The 20199-nt window shown below is 44.7% G+C and overlaps 1 protein-coding gene across 2 annotated transcripts; it reads right to left on the bottom strand.

Moving 5' to 3' along the window:
- Window positions 1-531: 531 nt before the first annotated feature.
- Window positions 532-15924, bottom strand: PCYOX1 (prenylcysteine oxidase 1). 2 transcript variants are annotated; one of them, XM_055120972.1, is made up of 6 exons: window positions 15749-15924; window positions 14420-14626; window positions 12493-12667; window positions 6169-6380; window positions 5498-5650; window positions 532-4870 (listed from the first exon to the last, which is right to left on the bottom strand). In XM_055120972.1, exons 1-6 carry the CDS (start codon window positions 15915-15917, stop codon window positions 4212-4214), a joined length of 1575 nt encoding a protein of 524 aa, XP_054976947.1. In that variant the 5' UTR covers window positions 15918-15924; the 3' UTR covers window positions 532-4211. The 2 variants fall into 2 exon arrangements, with proteins under 2 accessions (XP_054976947.1, XP_004609198.2); XM_004609141.2 differs by having other exon boundaries at window positions 15740-15922.
- Window positions 15925-20199: the final 4275 nt, after the last annotated feature.

Raw genomic sequence — 20199 nt, 5'->3', positions numbered from 1 at the left:
GGGACTGTTCTAGAGTGGGAGAGTTATGTGGGCTGGAGTACATGCTTTGCATGCACGGAGTAAGGGGTACTCAACTCCTGGCTCTGCACTGGGATAAGTCCTGGCAGTGCTTGGGGGATGCTGGGGATTGAACCCAGGTTAGCTGCAAATAAGGCAAGCACCCTACCCTCTGTTTTATCATTCCAGCTTTCCAGGAGGCCTAAGCTCCCCATGTGATCCCTGCTACTACCACATAGGGCCTTGGACACTAAAACAGTAGTATCCCCTAAGCACTGCCAGATGTGGTTAAAAAGTGGAGAAGGAAAAAAAAAGTAATCAATTGGATTTCTTTTGAAAGACTTGTAAAAATTCTTGGGTTTTTTGTTTTGTTTTGCGGGGTCAAAGATTGAACCCAAGCCCCCAAAATGTAAGGCGAGTACTACGTTGGCTGAGTCATATCCTACCTAACTCCAAGTTTCTCATACATTTTATGTTCCTAACTTTTCCAAGTACTTTCATATTCAAAGTATATTAACAAAATTAAGACACAGCAAGTGGTGATGTAGTTTATTCCAAACACAAATGGGAAACAATTTTTAAAGAGTAGAAATACAATTACAGAGAAAGACATTCCAGTGTATTGTGACTCTTTGTGGAGAAGATACTGGTAATGCTACCCACAATATATTCAGCCAGTTCATCAACTATGATACAAACCCTGATGAGATAAATTACAGATGACTGTAACACAAGCCTATCATTAAGAAACCTAAGAAGCAAATACTTAGGCCTGTTCTTTTTTTTTTTTTTTTTTGATCTGCTAAAAAGCATATAAATCTTGAGTTACTTTAAACTCCAGAGCATGGGGTATATACACAAGTATGTACTTAGAAAACAATGCTGGCTTGTGTGTATCTCAAATAGTATTTCCTATTTATCAAAAAAATGTGTACAACAGGAGAACAGCTTAGAGGGACCAACTAATCACAGGAATTAACATGAAGTCCAATACATACTTATTCAGCAGCTCATGTTGATATTTCCAGGCTTTTGTTTTGCAATGCTAGAATCAAACCCAAGGCCTCAGGTCTGCATCTCCTGCCACAAGCTTGCTTTTTCACACAGAGCTAAACTATAGAATTGGTTCTCTGGTTCCCAACCAACCAGCATTACCCAGGAACTTAAGAAAAAGCAGTTTTGTGTCCGGCTTGAAATCCGCTGAACATTTTGGACATGAAACCCGGAGTGGTTTAACAAGCCTTCCAGATGATGTTAATAAATAGAATTTGGAGAACTACTGGAAGAGAACTGGATTTCATCCAGCTCCTGCATGTTTGTCTTCCTGTAATACCTACGATGGTCTGCAGTAAGATGCTCTGACAGTATTTTTCTTCAAATAAATAATACTGTAATTGCATTAAAACTAGTACCTTTTTTTCTCTTTGCTTTTGGGGTCATAACTGGCGATGCTCAAGGGTTACTCCTGATGGTGCTCTGGGACCATGTGAGATGCCAGGGATTGAACCTTGGGTTGGCTGCACGCAAGGCAAACACCCTACCGGTTGTACTATCACTCTGGCACCAAAAGTAATACTATGTTGCTAGACTGCTTCCTTCTTTAAGAAAATAATTTCAGGGGGCTGGAAGGATAGCAAGGCCATTTGCCTTGCACAAGGATTCCCAGCATCCCATATGGTCCCCTGAGCACCGCCAAGAGTAATTCCTGAGTGCATGAGCCAGGACTAACCCTGTGCATCGCCAGGTGTGACCCAAAACAGTAAAAAAGAAAAAAAATTCAGATACCCTGATGGGAAACAACCAACAGATCTGACACAGAAACATTTTAAATTGATGTTCCTTTAAATAAAAATATATTCCATTATAAAATATTTATAGGTGACAAATGAACAATTTCATTAGTACTTCCCGACCTGTAGCACATAAAATAAGCCATTATATTCTCCACATATTTTCTTCAATCATAAAGGAAAAACAGCAACGCCTCAAGCACTTCTTAAGTAACCAATTGGCAAAACATAAATTTAATCCCTTCTCTACACAATCTTGGAAGTTTTATCGGCATATTAATATTCACAAGAGAATCATTTTAAGAACTAACATTCTTAGTGTTTTGCTGAAATAGCTACTGAAGAAATAATCTGGAGAAAAAATTTTAACAATACATCATATTGGCTGCAACTTTTTTTTTTGGTTGGGAGGGGTGGGATTTAATTTGGTAGGTGGGAAAATGTCCTGCTGGTGTCCAGTGAACATGTGGTGCCAGGATCAAACCAGGGACAGCCATGTGCAAGGCAAGAACCTTAACCCCCATACTATCTGGTTCTTGATTGCAATTTTAGAGTTCACAAGCTTTTTATCAGTCATTCATGCTCTTCAGCAGTTGTAATCTCAAACTGGGCTGCATCAGAGCCATTTGGGGAAGCATTCCAGTGTGCAACAAAAGCTGAAAATGATAGACTTATGCAGCAACCAATTTTTCACTCAAAATGTCACAAAAGCTTTGACATGAGCACAGTCTTGAATCACAGCAGGCTGCCATTCTGAATATCCTGCTCCAGCATCAGCTGCTCCAGAGTAAGGTATGAATTGTCTCTGCTACTAGACTCATTACATCTTGATAATATCAAGTGTGCTACTGGAGTTCTCACTGAGAATTTCTTCACACAAAGAAAGTCCACTTTGACAATATAGTTGTGTTTCATGGGACTTCTAAGGCACTAAAAACCTTTGGAGACTTTTTAAGCCCTGTATCACTGATCCTCAATCCATATTATAAACGTGGACCTTTGAAAAACCCACAAAGTTTCGAGGTCTTTATTCTCAATCTAATACATCAGAATCTCAGGATGAAAGGATTTTGGGGCCACACCCACCAGTGCTCAGGGCTTACTCCTGGCTCTGTGCTCAGATTCACTTCTGGCAGGGCTCAGGGGATGGAATGTTCAGAGGATCACACATGGGTCGGCCATGTGCATGGCAAGCGCCCAATCCATCATCATATTACCTCTCCAACCCCAGTTACTTTTCTTTTTTTCAACAACTTAGAGCTTTATTTTTTCTTGTGAAACAGTAAGGCTAGAAATAGGCAGCAAAGATTTTCACAACACAATCACAGACTCCCTGATCTATCTCTATATTCTGCCCAGCAGTCTTAAGCATGTGGTTCTTGTTCTCATGCCCGTCGCATCTGTGTTCCTGGAAGGAAAAGGGGTATGGTGAAGAGAAAAATACAAGTTCAATGAGTTGGCTCCCTCACTTATTGGTATATCTTAAAGAGTTCCTCAGGTAGTGATTTGACAAGAGAATGCTGATTTCTTTGTTTGTTGTTGTTTTTTGTTTAGGACGTCAACATCTTGATCAACAGACTCTGCTTCTTATTTTTCTTGAAACTTTTGTATTCATATTAAAATCATATATACTACTAAGACTTCTGAATTTCACCTCTAATAAATTGAAGACAGAAAGCAATCAAAAGAACATTCTGAAAGCCAAGGCTTTGGGCATCTTTACTTTGAAAAAGGATATAAATTACCTAAGTCAGGTATAAGATACAGACCTCTGCATTTATCTGACTTTAAAAAAAACAATCACCGTCCACTTGTGAAGTGCAAATGAAACAGTACCCCAGTCAACAGTACGTCTTTAAATTCTTCAAGTGCAGTTTAAAATGTTTGAAGCACTGGTTCAAACTACAGGGTTCCTCTTTCAAACCTTTTGAATCAGAAAATCCAGAGAAGCCAGAGAATCCTTACATCTAACTGACTCCAGGTGACTTTTTTGGTTTGTTTTCAATTTTGCTGTCCCTTCTGGTCGTGCTCAGGGACTACTCCCAGCTTGGTGCTCAGTGATCATTGCTGGCAGTGCTCAGGGAACCATGTGGTGCTGAGATTGAACATGCAAAGCTTGGGCTCTAGCCTGCTAACCTAGCATCTCTGGCCCCTCCAGGTGATTCTTCTGATCAGACAAGTTTGGGAAATAATGCTGATGGATATTAAAAGAATTAAGTTTTTGGAGATGGCCTAAATCTACTAGTTATACCTTTATGCTCAGTTAGAATCTTGTGTGTTCTCATGACTTGCTGGGATTACCTTTGTTACATGATGGCGATGATAATGGCAAAACATCAGATTGCAAATCAACTCTGCTCAGACTGAATTATTTTCTTGCCAGTGATAATCCATTTGGAACCAACACGCAAGGAAAACAGAACTTCACAGTTCTATTTTAAGCCTCTCATATAGCCCTTCTTGGTCAATCATGCCGTCGTACCCATTCCAGCGGTGATAAAGCAGGAGAGCAACATTGTGGGCTGAGATGGCACTCATTTCCATGGCACTCGCCGCACACTCGATGCTATTGAGGTAGTAAACCTGATCATGGAGTACGATGGAGGGACATTTCTCTGGAGGTTGATAGCGAGGATATGCGAGCCACGGTTGCTTCGAAGCATATATGTAGCTATTAAAGAGCCTTGAAACTTGATGTTTATTCAGAGTCTGTCGGGCAAACATCTTCCAAATACCTGTCCCATCTTTTGATGGTTGGATATAACTCGGTTCATATACAGAGGTCACAATTCCAATGCTGTTGACAAGCAACTTTGATTTGTCAGTGGTTAAGATGGTACTGTAGCCAAAACCATCTCTGCATTTAGGACAAAACAAATATGTGTTCAACTTCCCCTTCACGAAAGTTGTCACTATATGTTGGTACTGTTGATGGAATTCCTCAATTGGAGGATCAAAGTTGAGAAAAGTTATATTGGCTATTTCTCGAATCAATGGAGTGGCCACCAAGATAACTTCATAGGTGTCTGAGTAAGTCTCAGACCCAACTTGGTAAACCACTTCATACGTCCTTCTGGGATCTCCTAAAGGAAAAAAGGAAGCAAACCTTCTATTTTACACATTCCATACCTTCAAAAATAATTCAGTATCCTCAATAGTTTATAATTCTAAATAATTAAAGAAGTTGTATCCTCTAGATCAACTCTCCCTGCATTTGTTACTTTGGATCATTTCCTATTCTGACAGAATACCTTATAAAAAAGTACAAACAGAAAATGTTTTTCCTTTTGTCTTTTTTTATTTGTTTTGGGGCCGCACCCAAAGCAAAGTTCTGGTCTACTCCTGGCTCCGAGCTCAGGGATCACTCCTGGTAGGACCCAGGGGACGATATGTGGCGCTGCAGTTATCAAGTTCAGGTCTCCTGTATGTAAGGCAATCACTGTCCCAACTCCACTATCTCCCCAGACCCCAAATTTTTTCTTTGTGCGCATAAATTTTTTGGTTTTTATTTTAATCCAGAGTCACACCACTATACAGGAGCAGAGCACAATTGGGAATAATTTGACACAGGACAATACAAACAATTAAAATTCCAGTATCTGAAACTGACAGGTGCTAGAAGATTCAACAGCTTTTTACTCTGCAGGGTCTTATTCCCCCGCTCTTCTACAAAGTAAATGAGGAATGCTGAAATAGCAGTTCAAGCTCACCTGGTTTCTTGATCTTTGTCTTATCCTCTATGAACATTACTGAGCCATGTATGAGGTTGCTTTCAGAAGTCTCAAGGAGCCCTGAGCAAACAAGTTTGTTGCCACCTTCTACTGACCAAAGGCCAGAATCAGTAGAAGCCATTGACACCGCTCCTGTCATTGGAATGGAAAACCAGATTATTTTCATTCTCCACTCTATTTCACTCTAGGGTATAATTAGAGCACCGCCAGGAATTGCTCTACTCACTCTCCCTTCCCTGGAAGGGGTTCTGCTCCCAATGTCTGCAGGCACGACAAATGACCCAGGGGAAAAATCTTTCCCTAACATGCATGTACAACAGGCATGCACATTTCTCCCCCATAGACATGCACATCCACATATACATAGTTAACTATGACTTCGAGTCCACAGAGAACAGAGCATTTGTGTGCATGCGGGGGGAGGGAGGCTCGGCTGGGGGGGGGGGTAGGGGCTAGAGGAGGAGGAGGCCAACCCCTGGTGGTGCTCAGGGGCTATGCTTGGCTCCGTGCTTGAAGGGAGCTGCTATGTGCAAACCATACACTCCAGCCCTTTAAACTATCTCTCCAACTTATGGCGTGAATTCAGAAGCCACTGAAGCGTTAGATAAACCCCTCCATGAGGAGCAAGAGCGTTTTAAACCTTGACTTACCCACAAAGCCATTGATGTTGGTGCTTTGACCATAATTGACTCTCATGATGGGAGCAACAATTTCACTGATGAAATTCTGAGAGAAGCCGGCTTTATGCAAGGTCTCATTAAGTGTCTGGTTAAGTATTTCAAGGAACTCATCCCCTCCTAGAGAATGTAGCAACTTCTCTACGCTACTGAAGGCATAATCATTGGCTTGGAGGCGGTAGATCCTTTTGAAAAGAGAAATGATCATTAAATACCAAACAAGATGAGGAGGTGGGGCGGGGTGTGGAGGGGGGAGGAGGATGCATAAAGGGAAAGAGCACGCTAACTTTCAGGTTTCCAGCTGATGGATCCCAGGAGACATTTCAGTCACCACTGTTCTCAGATCTCTCCCTCCCTCCCTCTGGGAGCCGATTGCCCCTCGTACTCTCTTCTGCATGAATATGCTCATCGGAATGTACAGGAGCTAAGGCATTTAGCTTGCAATACAGCAGACCCTGGTTCTATCCCTGATGCCATATATGGTCCCCTAAGCACTACCAAGAGTCACTCCTGAGCACAGAGGCAGGAGTAAAGCCCTAAGCACTGCTGGATATGGCCCACCACCCCTCAAACATGGGTGTGTTGGTGTGTGTGTGTGTGTGTGTGTGTGTGTGTGTGTGTGTATGTGATTAGAACATTAGAAAGAGCCTTTACTGAAGTTAATCAAGTTGGTGTGCTTTCTTCTCATTCACCTTCCAGAAATACTTTGGTAGTGTAATATTAACGTTTATCTATCTTCCCACCTCATTTAATTGTCTCCATCTACATACCACCCCTGCCATCACAACAAAATACAACAGGGCCTTCCTAACATCCTACACATTACCCTTACAGTTAATTTCATTTCTTTTCTGTTTGTTTGTTTGCTTGGGGGCCACACCAGGCAACATTCAAGGGTTATTCCTGGCTCTGCACTCAAGAATCACTCCTGGTCTTGAGGACCATACAGGATGGGATCAAGCCCAGGTCAGCTTCGTGCCAGGCAAGTGCCAAACCTGCTATCCTATCTCTCCAGCCCCTCACTTCATTTCAAATTTTAAACATGTTTTTCTTTTTTTTCTGCTCTCCTTCTGTTTCTTCCACCCATCCAAAAAGGAAAAACTGTCAGTTTTCCTAGCATCTCTTATTATTCCATTAGTCATTACTCTTTTGCTACTCACTATCTTCAAGTCAAGATTTATATTCAAATTAAAAAAAATGAATCTACCTGCATCTAATTTCTTATCTTTGAAAGATTTATGAACCCCCCAAAAGCCTAAAAATACCTTTTTATTCTGTTATCCATTCACTTATTCAACAAACATCTTGCTCAGTACTGCTTATTAAATACATTTCGGGGCTGGAGCAATAGCACAGCGGGTAGGGCGTTTGCCTTGCATGCGGCTGACCCGGGTTCAATTCCCTGCATCCCATATGGTCCCCTGAGCACCACCAGGGGTAATTCCTGAGCGCACAGCCAGGAGTAACTTCTGTGCATCACCTGGTGTAACCCAAAAGGGAAAAAAAATGGGGGTGCAAGAGGGCAATAAAGACAATACAGAGGGGCTGAGCGATAGCACAGCGGGTAGGGCATTTGCCTTGCACGTGGCCAACCCGGGTTCAATTCTCGCATCCCATATGGTCTCCTGAGCACCGCCAGGGGTAATTCCTGAGTGCAGAGCCAGGAGTAACCCCTGAGAGTTGCCGGATGTGACCCAAAAAGCAAAAAAATAAAATAAAATTTCTCCACGCCCGCACCCCCAGAATGACTGACGAAGAGGATGGAGCTGCTTGGGACACCGGCAGCCCACCAGCAACCTGCAGTACGTGACTTGAGAGTTTCCGCCAGGTCCCCCGAGCGGGGGCCTGGCGTTTCTCTTTTTTTTTTTTTCTTTAATCTATCTCTCTTCCCCTCAACTTCTGGGCACAGCACAGCATCTACCCCACTTCTGAGCACAAAATGGAGAGACGCACCCAAGTGCGCGGCGCGGCTGGCGGGGGATCGAGGGCGGGGAAGTACCAGTCTCCGCCCACATCGGACACTTAAAGAGAGTGCAGCCACGTGGGCTTTCCCATTTCTCCGCGCCCGCACCCCCAGAATGACTGACGAAGAGGATGGAGCTGCTTGGGACACCGGCAGCCCACCAGCAACCTGCAGTATGTGACTTGAGAGTTTCCGCCAGGTCCCCCGTGCGGAAATCTCTCTCTCTCTCCTTCAACTTTTTCCCTGGACTTTAGACAGCGGCCGCGCGACCTAATGTCATCTTAGTATCAGCAGTATGTAATGGTTCCTTCTTAATGGGTCGGACTTTTGTGGGTGATCCTAACAAGAATAGTAAGTATTTTGTTGAAATATTGAAGGCAATCAAAATGGTAGCCATCTCTCTAGACTGAACTAAGGTATATCCCCACGCCGGCTGAGAAGAAATATCCTTCTTTCTCGGGAAGAAACGTGGCGTGGTGTCAAACATAGTGTGATGTCCATTAAGCAAACAGACCTGGTGGCGTGGGAATGGGAAATAAGGGGAAAAATTAGGTACATGGACCAGCGGGACGCTGGTGGTATCTCGAGCCGGAGCCGATATCAGCGCAAGAGCTTTGGTTCCAGAAACTGCTTCCAGACACTCTACTAGACTATCAACTAAGCCAGAGCCCCACGCCGGCTGATGACGGGAAATAACCATCCTCTTCGGTTTTTTCCCTTTGTCAGACAGCGTGGCGATTACTAAACAGGCGTGAACTCGGTGGCGCGGGGCAAGGGGGAAAAAGAAAAGTTATGTAACAAACAGCAGGACTTAATATCTCTATATGCTTAGTAATGGAGAATTATCAAATGCCTCATTGGCAATAGGACTGTCTTTTTCTTTTTGGGGGGAAACCCCAGCAACGGTAGTGAGTTGTGTGTTGAAACATGGAATGTAATCGAGATAAGCGCAAATGAAGTGAAACTTATCACGTACAAGGGTGGGGACTAGGGAGGTGGGAGGGGGCGGCAGATATACTGGGGGGGTTGGGGATGGAAGATGGGCACTGGTGAAGGGAGGGGTGTTTGAATATTGTATAACTGACATAATCCTGAGAACTTTGTAACCCTCCACTTGGTGATTCAATAAAAATAAATAAATAAATAAATAAATAAATAAAAATAGAAAAAACTGGGGAAAAAAAATAAAAAATAAAATAAAATAAAAATAAAATAATAAAATAAAAGACAATACAGAGATTAAAGTGATTGTGTTGAATATGGCTGCCAAAACCTGATTCTGATTCAAATGCCCAGCACCACGTAAGGCCCCACAGCATGGCCAGATGTGGTCCCTGGGCACAGCACCAGGAGTGAACTCCAAGCACTACCAGTTTGGCCAACAACAACAAAAAAGGGCCAGACCTTGTTTTGTGTCATCAACCCAGTTTAACTCTTGGCACCACAGACAGACTGCCTAGCATTGCCAAGGAGTCAGGAAGAGCCCCTGAGCACTGCCAGGAAGAGCCCCCAAACAAAAACATACAAAAAAAAAAACACAGAAATCAATCCCCCAGCCATCATCACCCCACATCCCCTCTCACCTCTGTGAAAAAAGTTTCTAAATATTTTGTTCTTCGTTACTCAGAATCATTGTCTACACATAATGTAAGCCTACAGATTAAAAAGAACAACTACAACAACAAAAAACAACAACAACAACAAAACACATACACACAGGTAGAACTACCTTTGATGCTGTTTGAACTTGATTTTCCTGTTGAGCATGCAACAATATATTTATACACTGGGTCTGAAAATAAGTGGTGCTCTCAGCATAAATTTGTTTTTGGGCCAGAGAGACAAGACAGCAGGCAGGACACTTGCCTTGCACACAGCCAACCCGGGTTCAATCCCCAGCACCCTGTACAGTCTCCCAGGAGTGATTCCAAATTGAGAGCCACACCCAGCCGTGCTCAGGGGCAGTACTGGGGGAACCATTATGTGGTGCCAAGGATGGAACCTGGGTCAGCAGGATACAAGGCAAGTCTTCTAACCCCTGGACTATCTCTCCAGCCCCTGAAGTTTAGTGTCTCCATTTAAATTGTTGGGGCAGGGGTTCACCATCCCTGCTCCACCAAATCCCGACTAAATCTCGCAGGAGATGCACGCAAGCAGCTAAACCTTATGGCAGTGCCATACCCCACAGCTGAAAACCCCAGACGCCCATGGCAGGCGGGCAAACACCTGCCAAACCAAGGCTCATGAAGCAGCAGCCATCCCTACCACTAGAGCTATCAGCTCCACCACCCCACGAGTATTCTCTGGAGAAACACCGATCTCCAAATAATTTCTGGTACCTTTGAACTCTGGTGTTTTTATTCGGAGCCAGGGTGGACAGCCTCTCCCCACCCCCCATCCTTCCGGAAGCCCCAGTAGCCCTGCCCACCACCCACATGTGCAGCCTTATAGATTCTTTGGCCAAGACCACAGATCTGGAAGTGTTTGGGCTGTGCAGCCGCAAAGGTGACACCTCCTGAACCAACAAAACACTTAATAAATTCTTAGACAAGAACCTACCAACCCTGCAATCAGATATAACAATGCTCATATAAATTTTTTTCCAGATCTATTGATTTTAATATTGTAACTTTGTTATCTAATCAACTTTAATCCTAAAACTGTATAAACAGTTGCCGGTTTTTACTACATTAAAAAAAAACACATTCTTGAGGCAAGCCTGGAAAAATAGTGCAGTGGGTAGGGCACTTGCCTTGTACTTGGCAGACCGGGTTCTATCCCCAGCACCCCAGATGGTTCCCTGAGCCTCACTAGGAGCTGTGATCCCTTTGCATAGAGCCAGAGGTTAAGTCTTTCTTTTTTTTTGGGGGGGGGGGTCACACCTGGCGATGCATAGGGATCACTCCTGGCTCTGCACTCCGGAATTACCCCTGGCAGTGCTCAAGGGACCATATGGGATGCTGGGACTCAAACCCGGGTCAGCCAAGTACTTGCAAGGCAAACACCCTACCCACTGTGCTATCACTCCAGCCCCCAGAGGTTAAGTTTTAAGCACCGCTGGGTATAGCCCCAGAGCAAAAACAAATTTTTTTAAATAATAATAAATTCTTAGGGCACAGAACTTCAGGTTCTGGCTCACTGAAATAGCATGCTGCAATAAATCCTCCTTCAAGTTTTCGGATCTCTCTAAGATTATGGACGACTTACCACACTCATATACACAACACCAGCACAGTGCAGGGATTAAAAGTACAGACTCTGGATCCACCATGTGACTCACTAGTACCGCACATGCCTCCTATGTGGTCAACTTCCATGTGATTTGCTACTGGCACCAGTATAGGTGCAAATCTTATTTTGAAAGGTGTTGGGGGCTGGAGCGATAGCACAGCAGGTAGGGCGTTTGCCTTGCACGCAGCCAACCTGGGTTCGATTCCCAGCATCCCATATGGTCTCCCGAGCACCACCAGGAGAAACCCCTGTACATTGCTGGGTGTGACCCCAAAAAGAAGAAAGATGTAGCCTATTTCGATGGGGAAGGGGGTGGCACTCTTGACCATGATCTGTGGCCACCAGCCTAACCTGGCAGTGCTTTGGAGGCCACAGGGTGCAGGAATTGAATTATAAAGATCTCACACATTAGCTAAAGCATATGTTCTACCACCTGAGCCACATATCTAGCTATAGGTTCTATCTCCAGCACTGCACACACACACACACACACACACACACACACACACACACACACACACACAAAATTAAAAGGGTATAGACACTGGAAGCAGCTGTCTGGGTAAGAAGCCCAGCTTACAGCCCTCCAAGTGTATCTTGAGTAGACAGATATGTACAAGGGTACATGTGAAATCTCTCTATGCCTCCACCTTCCACACCTACAAAGAGCTGAGAACAGGGTCAGAGTGATAGTACAGCAGGTAAGGTGCCTGCTTTGCATGCGGCTCGCCCTAGTTCTATCCCGGCATCCCATATGGTCCTCTGAGCCTTACCAGGAGTGATCTCTGAGCATAGAGCCAGGAGTAAACCCTAAGCACCATTGGGTGTGAAATGCCACCCAAAAAAAAAACCCTGAGAACAGTACCTATCTGCGAGCTGTCATGTGAACTGAAGGTATTAACATATAGACGACTAAAGGAGTCTAGTGGTACTACACACATATTTACAAAACACATTTTCAGAGGTAAAAATCAATTACCCTTTCAATTTCCAAATGGACAGTGTATATAGTTTCTATACAAAACATTCTGCTTACTAATCTTACAAACAAGCTTTGTGGTGCCAGATTTAGTTAAATGGAAGGGGGCAAAGAGAAGAATTACCTCATAAACTTATCTAATACATCTTCTACCCACATATGCATTCGAAGGGACTGAAGTCCATAATGCCAAATTAGTTTAAGAATGTTCACTATAAACCAGGAGCTCTCCTCAAACACCATTTTCTCTCCATTATACACCCCGGTAACGCCACCAGAGAGCTGAAGAGTCGGAAGACCTGCAAAAACAGAAAAGAGGACTAAGACAGTGGCTTCCATGATAACTGAATGTTACTGGGGACACTATGAAGTTAATGAACTCCAGGCACAGGCCCACTACTCAGAGACTTACTAAAGGACCAGAGCCATAGCACAGCGGGTAGGGTGTTGGCCTTGCATGCAACCAACCAGAGAGTTCAATCCCCAGCATCCCATATGGTCGCCCAAGCACTACCAGCAATAATTCCTGAGTGTAGAGACAAGAGTAAGCCCTCAGGGGCTGGAGAGATAGCATAGTGGGTAGGGCGTTTGCCTTGCACGCGGCTGACCCGGGTTCGATTCCCAGCATCCCATATGGTCCCCTGAGCACCGCCAGGGGTGATTCCTGAGTGCAGAGCCAGGAGTGAACCCTGAGCATCGCTGGGTGTGACCCAAAAAGCAAAAAAAAAAAAAAAGAGTAAGCCCTGAGCATCACCAGGTCTGGTCCAAACTACCCACCCCCCCACCATACACACACACACACACACACACACACACACACACACACACACAAATAATAAAGGAGTCTCTTGGTGAGAATAGAGTGTTGAGAATAGGAGAATAGAACAGACACACACTACACACTCACTACTCTGTCTCAAAGCAGATGCTGAAAGATGATTATGTGGGTGTAAACACTAGATTTGGCTTTTGGGGGTTTGGTTGTTTTTTTTTTTTCCAGATTTGGAGGCCATACCCAGCTGGGGGGACAGCTATTCCTAGCTCTGTACTCAGGGGTAATTCCTGCAGGTGGTCTGGGACAAAATTTTATTGACAAATACCTCAGAGTGTGAAGGAGGGACTGAACCTAGGCCTCCTGCATGAAAGACAATGGGGGTGGGAGGAACATGATTGCACTCAACAGAAAGACTGAAATGTCAGACATAAATCTTGGTGTGGCAGAAACTGTTCCTCACTGGGGCCAGAGTGATAGCATAGCAGATAGGGGGTTCGCCTTACACACAGCTGTCTGGAGTCCAATCCTTGGTGCCCCAGATGGTCCCCTGAGCACTGCCAGGAGTGATTCTTGAGTGCAGAGCCAGGAGTAAGCTCTGAACACCACCAGGTGTGGCCCCCCCAAAACCAAATGAAATAAAATAAACTGTTCCTGGCAAACAATTGTCCTCGGAGAGGCAAAGGGAGCATCCACTGGGAGTGTGGAGAACACTGAGGGAAAGTATCCCACACAAACCCTATTTTGCATAACCAGATATTCCAGATAACCGGAAAGCCAAAATGACTCATTTCCCCAAGCGAAGGACCTGCAGAGGCCTGCACACTTACCTCAAACCTGCCCCACAAACCCGCTCACAGGGAAGCAGTGGGTTAGTTCTCCCAGGTTTGCACGTGGCTATGCAAGTTGAAACCAGCCACTTCGGGCCTCCTGTGGATCTCTCAAGGTGGAAACTGAGCTCACTCGCTATCTGTTAACTCAACCCCCTGATTCTTCAACAGAAACCCAGAGGTTTAGGAGGTGAGGATAGCAGCCACCGCCACCAGCCGCACTCCGTGGCTGTAATTCCAGCTAACTGAAGCTACAGATACCCAGTGTCCATTACAGCAGAGGCTCCTACTGAACAGTGCCCAGGCTAACAGGAAGGGGTGGCAACAGTCTCACCAACTTCTCTGTAAAAGGCAGTTAACTGGGCAGAAGAGTTTCGGCTCCCTCACTGACAGGGACAACATGGATGGTCACACAGACATCTGCTTAGCTGGAGACCCAAATTACATACCCAAGTCCTTGACAAAGCGCTTCATGTGCAGATTAAGAGGATGGATGACAGCACCTCCCGACTCATATTCTTGCCCTTGCACAACCGTGGTGGCCAGACGGCCTCCCACCTCTCCTCTTTCAAACACGTCAATCTTCACACTCCTGCCAAATTTCTGTCGTAGATAAACAGCAGCTGATGTGCCACCAATACCGGCTCCAATGATTGCTATGGGAGAGGCAGGTTAAGAACGTGGGTTTTTTTTTTTTAAACCCTTGGTCCATTTATGAGTGTTCTGTTTTTCTATCAAAGCTTTTCGAAAGGCCCTTACTCAATAATCAATTGAAGACTATCAAAGTAACAATTTAGGGAAGCCTAAAGACCGGGAAGGAAAGAAAACTCAAAATCTGGAGATGTGGCCCCAGATGACATTCAATTAAATTACAAATTGGCATTAGTTGATTTTCTGGGTTTTTTGGTTTGTATGTTTGTTTGGTTTTGTATTTAGGAGATTTTTTGTTTGTTTGTTTTGCCAGATGCCCAAAGATTTCCAGTGCTTTGCTGACGCTCCATTGGGCCTGCACATCCTTCTTTGTGCCCAACGCATGCAAGAGCGGGGGTGGGCCTTCCCAGTCCGCACTGCAATGAAGGGGCCGCCATATTTGCCCAGGATGGTCGTCTTATCAACAGGGCCAGGTTAGGGACCCCCCCCTCAACGCAGCTTTAAGGGAGATAAAAACAGAGCAAAGCAAAACAAACGGGGGAGGCGGGAGAAGAGAGAAGCTGGGGAAAGAGCAGATGCCTCCGGGGCTGCGATCGTCCCGAGGGCCAGCCACTGTGCCAGCAGGCCTTCGTGCGCACGCAGGTGGCCTGGGGACCGAGGATTCCAGCCCCGCCGGGGCAGCCGGCAGGCCCGGCCCGCCCGCCCCGCCGCGCGCGCATGGTGCCCTCGTGCGCCTGACATCTGCAGAACTCGCGGCCGGCCCACAGCTCCGGGGCCGCGCAGGAAGGCAGACAGAGCCTGGGTGGGGGAGGGGGGCTTGCACAAAAAGGGGCTTCGGCCTCCCTGGAGCCCCAGGCCTCCGGGACTTGGGGCTGCAGGGTGGCTGGGTGCGTGCGAGCGGACGGGCGCCAGCCCGCCCGCGGCCTCCCTCCACGGCCCATTCCACAAGTGGCAGTATCTGCACGCCCGGGAAGGCACGGTCTCCGGGGCTTCGAGAGCAACTCTGGGGAACCGGGAACGGCGAGACCCGGTAGGGGCTCGGCGTGCTCCCCAGCAGCAGCGGCCAGGCTGTGGGGCTCATGCCCACCCGCCCCCCACCCCGCCCACTTCTCTCCTACCGATCTTACGCGGCGGGGGCCGCCGATGGGCATTGCCAGGGCACCCCCAGCTGCACAGCAGCAGCAGCAGCCCCAGCCCCAGAAGCGACGAGAGGAGCGGCCGGGCCGTGCGCCCCATGTCTCCGCCAAGCGCCGCAGACTGACCCGAACGCCAGACAGTGGCTGGGCCGCGGCGCATCTGCGCGCTCCGCCCGCCCCGCCCCCCGCCCCGCCCCCCGCGCGCCCGCCCACGCGGGTCCCGAGCCCCGCGCCGCCGCCCCGCCCTCCCGAAGCTCACTCACCGCCGGGCCCCCTCGCGCCCCCCAAACCAGCCAGTCCCGCAACCCGTCCGAAGCCCATCCCGCCTCGAGCAAACCCCAAAGATACCCAGAGGGGTCTCTTCCCCAGCTCTCTGGGGGAAACACCTTTAAATCTTCGCTAGCCCCTTCCTTCACGCCCTTCCTCTTGCAGAAGGCACTAGCTCTAAACGTAGTCAGAAGAGTGCTACCGTTCCAGGCACAGCTGTGCAAATGGTATGGCACTGTTGTGTAAATGATAAATGGTGCTAGACGAAAGAATAATGACGGAGACTGGAGAGGGGGTGGTGCAGAGTGAGGGAAGAGGAAAAGCAGGATTAAAAGCTGTGTCCTCATGTCATAAGTCAGGATATTATGCAAGCATCAGAAAAGAATGTAGGACCTCTAATAATTGTCCTAGTATTAATGGATTCTTTTTTTTTTGAAAGTGGTTTCTGGTTGATGAGGATTATATGATTATATCTCTGTGGTTAAAATATTGCATCCATGTGCCCAGGTTGTAGCTAACGTAGATTCCTAGTATTAAGTTCTGGCTTGGATGCCTCGCACTATAACAACAACAAAAATATTCCACCCCAAAGAAAGAAAAAAAATGAGCTTATGAACATAAACTATAATACGTATAGAGCAAAAGTAAATTAGGTAGGAAGGTTGAACTTGGGGAATTAATGCAAAAATAATTCATTGAGCAAGTATTTAAGTTCTTCCCAGTTCAGAAAAATCAGTAGCATATTTTTTTTCTCTAAAATATTGGAGCAGGGGGGTTCAATTCCTGATATCCCATATGGTCCCTGGAGCACCGCCAGGAGAAATCACTGTCTGTAGAGCCAACCCCTGAGCATCACAGGCTGTGACCCAGAAAGAAAAAAATATATATACAGGTCAGAGAGATACGACCAGGTAAAGTTCTTGCCTTGCATGTCACTGTCACTATCACTCTATTGCTCATCGATTTGCTCGAGCAGGTACCAGTAATGCCTCCATTGCAAGACTTTGTTATTATGCCTTGCTTGTAGCTGACTCAATTTCCATCACCACAAATAGTCCCTAAGAACCACCAGGAATGAGTCCTGAGCACTGCTGAGTATGGCCAACAATTTTTTAAAAACACCAAAAAACATAAAAATACAAACTCTCCTTTTTAGCAACACCTAGAAATTACAAAGAACTCATATATATGTATTAAATTAAAGATATATATGTACACACATATTTCTTTAAATTTTCTTTTTCCTAAGCTACTTTAGGCTACCTCAACACATTGAGCTTACTAAGTTCTCAATAAATAATTCTTGGTAGATTAAAGTTGACTCTGTTACTGACCTTGACACAGGAGTTATTTTTGTGACTGAAACCTTGAAAAGATTTTACCAAAAACCTACTTAGTGAAGGGACAGCACAAAAGAGAAGCTGAAGCAGGTAGGCCACTGGCCTTGTACTTGGAAACCTAGGTTTGATGCCTGGTACCACATGAGGTCCACCAAGCCCTGCCTGAAGTTATTCCGGAGCACAGAGCCAGGAGTAAGCCAGGAGTAGTCCCTGAGCTCTGCTGGTGGAGCCTACTGGAGCCCTAAAGCAAATTGAAAAGCCCACTCACTTCTGTACAAATTGAAATGGAATTCAATTCATACAGAACTTTCTGTATTACAGTATGACTGATCATATTAAAACTATAGCATCCATCTTTATTTATCTTGGACAACACCCAGATCTATAATTCTGCCCCAGATGACAGAAAGCATCTGCTGATGCTCAGTTCAATTCAAGCGAAACAGCACTCACGGAGGGAGGAGCAAGTGCAAATGTGTTGATTTCAGAAGGGCCTGAGCCTCTTGTGTTGATTCCATTCGGCTGTTCTAGAGACTGGGTTGCTGTCAAGTAATTTTTCTTTGACTCACAATTTCGTTGGTGGCATGTGCTAGTACAAGGAGCTTTTACTTCAAACATTATTGGACTGAGAAGACAAATGGTTATGATAGAGCAGGAAAGCAAATTTCCACCATTCCTGAGAGCAACAGCATCCCCCCATCTTGTCTGTTCTGCAGTATTCAGCAAAGAATGCATAAAGCAGGATCATGATAATCTAAACCCTTATTAATTTCTGTAGTTTATCTTTTAAATGTTCTTGTTTACCCAGACTCAAGAAAGTAGGTGTGATTGGTACAGTACCCAACAGAAAACTGGTGAATGTACTCGGATACTACTGCAAGTAATGAGACTTCAGTGTCACTTTATATTAAAATGTATGCTCACTTCAACAACAAAACTAAATCTATAGTCCTGCCATTATTCTACTTTCTTTTGAAAGTACTTTATACTGAAGAGAGGTAAAGTGACATGTGCAATACCCTATCAATAACAGTATGGTAAACTACAGTTTCTGAAAAAGATGAGGGGAATAAAAAAAAAAATAGTGCCTTCCATAAAGACAGGCCTGGGGTGGGAGGAAAACTGGAATTATTGGTGGAGGGAAGTGGACTCTGATAGAGGGACTGTTGCTGGAATAGTGTATGCCTAAATTATACTGAAACATGAATAACTTTGTAATTCATGGTGATTCAATTAAAAATTTTTGTAAAGAAAGTACCTTAGTGGAATTCATTTTCATACCTTCTTACTTCTTTGTATTTCAGTTCTCACTGTATACAGTCCAAATTCTCAATCAACTATAATCCCAGACCTGACTATAGAAAGGCTGAATATCACTGATCTGGCACCGTGGACATCACTACCCGCTGATGGACCAGTGTGTAGGATGGGTGCCAGGGCTCAGATGTGAAAAAGTTAAACACTTGCTTCAGTGATATTTCTTACCTTACACAAGACAGTAAATTCAGAAGTAATATAAGAAGCTAAACATATTGCCTACATAAAATTCAAACATCTTTAGATGAGAAAAATTTGTTTAAAAAATGCGCTATGGGAGCTGGAGCAGTCGCATAGCTTGTAGGGCATTTGCCTTGCACGCCGCCAACCCTGGTTCAATTTCCAGCATCCCACATGGTGCCCCGAGCACCGCCAGGAGTAATTCCTAAGTGCATGAGCCAGGAGTAACCCCTGCGCATTGACGTGTATGACCCAAAAAGCAAAAAAAAAAAAAAATCATTACAGTATTTTCCACTTATATGACAGAATTGTGATTTATTATAAAAAAACATAAAAAGAGCTCATAGTGATGAGATTAAAAAACTTAATACAAATACAGATTAGATATATAAATAGGTCATTTATAAAGAGAAAATGCCAATAGCAAAAGTAACAACATGAAGAAATGCTCAACTCTGGTAATAGTTTAGACAAATAAAAGAAGGTATCATTCTTCACCTATAACATTGGCAAAAATTAGTAAGAGTACATTATAAATGCCAGAGGAAATGGTATAAGGATGGCTGAGATCTTAAGTACTGATTTTTCTATTTTAGTAAAGCAAATAATTTTTATTTAGAAAATGTGAGGTAAAGAGAGAATCAGATAAAGGGGTAAAGTGAGGGTGATAGAGAGAAGAGGAGAGGGGGAGAGAGAGAGAGGAGGCTGGAGAGAGAGAAGAGAGGGGGAGAGAGAAAGAAAGGGAGATGGGGAGAGAAGGGGGAAAGAGATGGAAAGAAGGGGGAAGAGAGGGGGAGGAGAGACAGAGAGAATCCCAGAAGAAAGAAGTTAAGCACTCTGCGTGGTGGTCACAGAACTACAGAATAAGTCGCAGGGTTCCCCAGGGAGGCTAATAATACAGGCGTTTTGAGGTACTGGCTTTCCAATATTAGTTCAGCATATCGATTACTCAGACCTTACTTATTTGTTTGTTTATGTATGAGATGCCTTGGCTCCAACCCAGGGTTTCCTACATGCAAGACATGTATTTTTCCACAGCCACCTGCACAGTTCATGAATGATTAATACCAATAGAAAATATTTATCTACATATAAATATATCAACATAGACATGTTCTATTTTTTAGCAACATAGCTATATAATTTAATATTATGTTTAGTGATATCCAACAGAAATTAAAATATCAATTCATAAAGATATATTCAAGATGCATATAATATTATTGTTTATAGTAGTAAAAAAAGAGTAATCTAAATATCCATTAACATTGTTGTGGCCATTTATTCAATTTGCCATTTAACAGATTATGACACATTTGTTATATGGCTTATTTTTCA

The sequence above is a fragment of the Sorex araneus genome, chromosome X (genome assembly GCF_027595985.1).
Source record: "Sorex araneus isolate mSorAra2 chromosome X, mSorAra2.pri, whole genome shotgun sequence".
Taxonomy (NCBI): Eukaryota; Metazoa; Chordata; class Mammalia; order Eulipotyphla; family Soricidae; genus Sorex; species Sorex araneus.
The sequence above is the reverse complement of the archived record's forward strand: the minus strand, read 5'-3'. Positions and strand labels throughout refer to the sequence as shown.

Bases quoted from the DNA above. Each gene is read 5' to 3' on its own strand.
- PCYOX1 (XM_004609141.2), bottom strand. From the start codon at position 15,917: ATGCGCCGCGGCCCAGCCACTGTCTGGCGTTCGGGTCAGTCTGCGGCG. The intron at 6,381-12,492 runs GTAATTCTTCTC...TCTTTTCAAAAG, and splicing joins GTATTAGATAAGTTTATGAG to GATCTACCGCCTCCAAGCCA. The intron at 4,871-5,497 runs GTGAGCTTGAAC...TTTTTCCTTTAG, and splicing joins GACAAAGATCAAGAAACCAG to GAGATCCCAGAAGGACGTAT.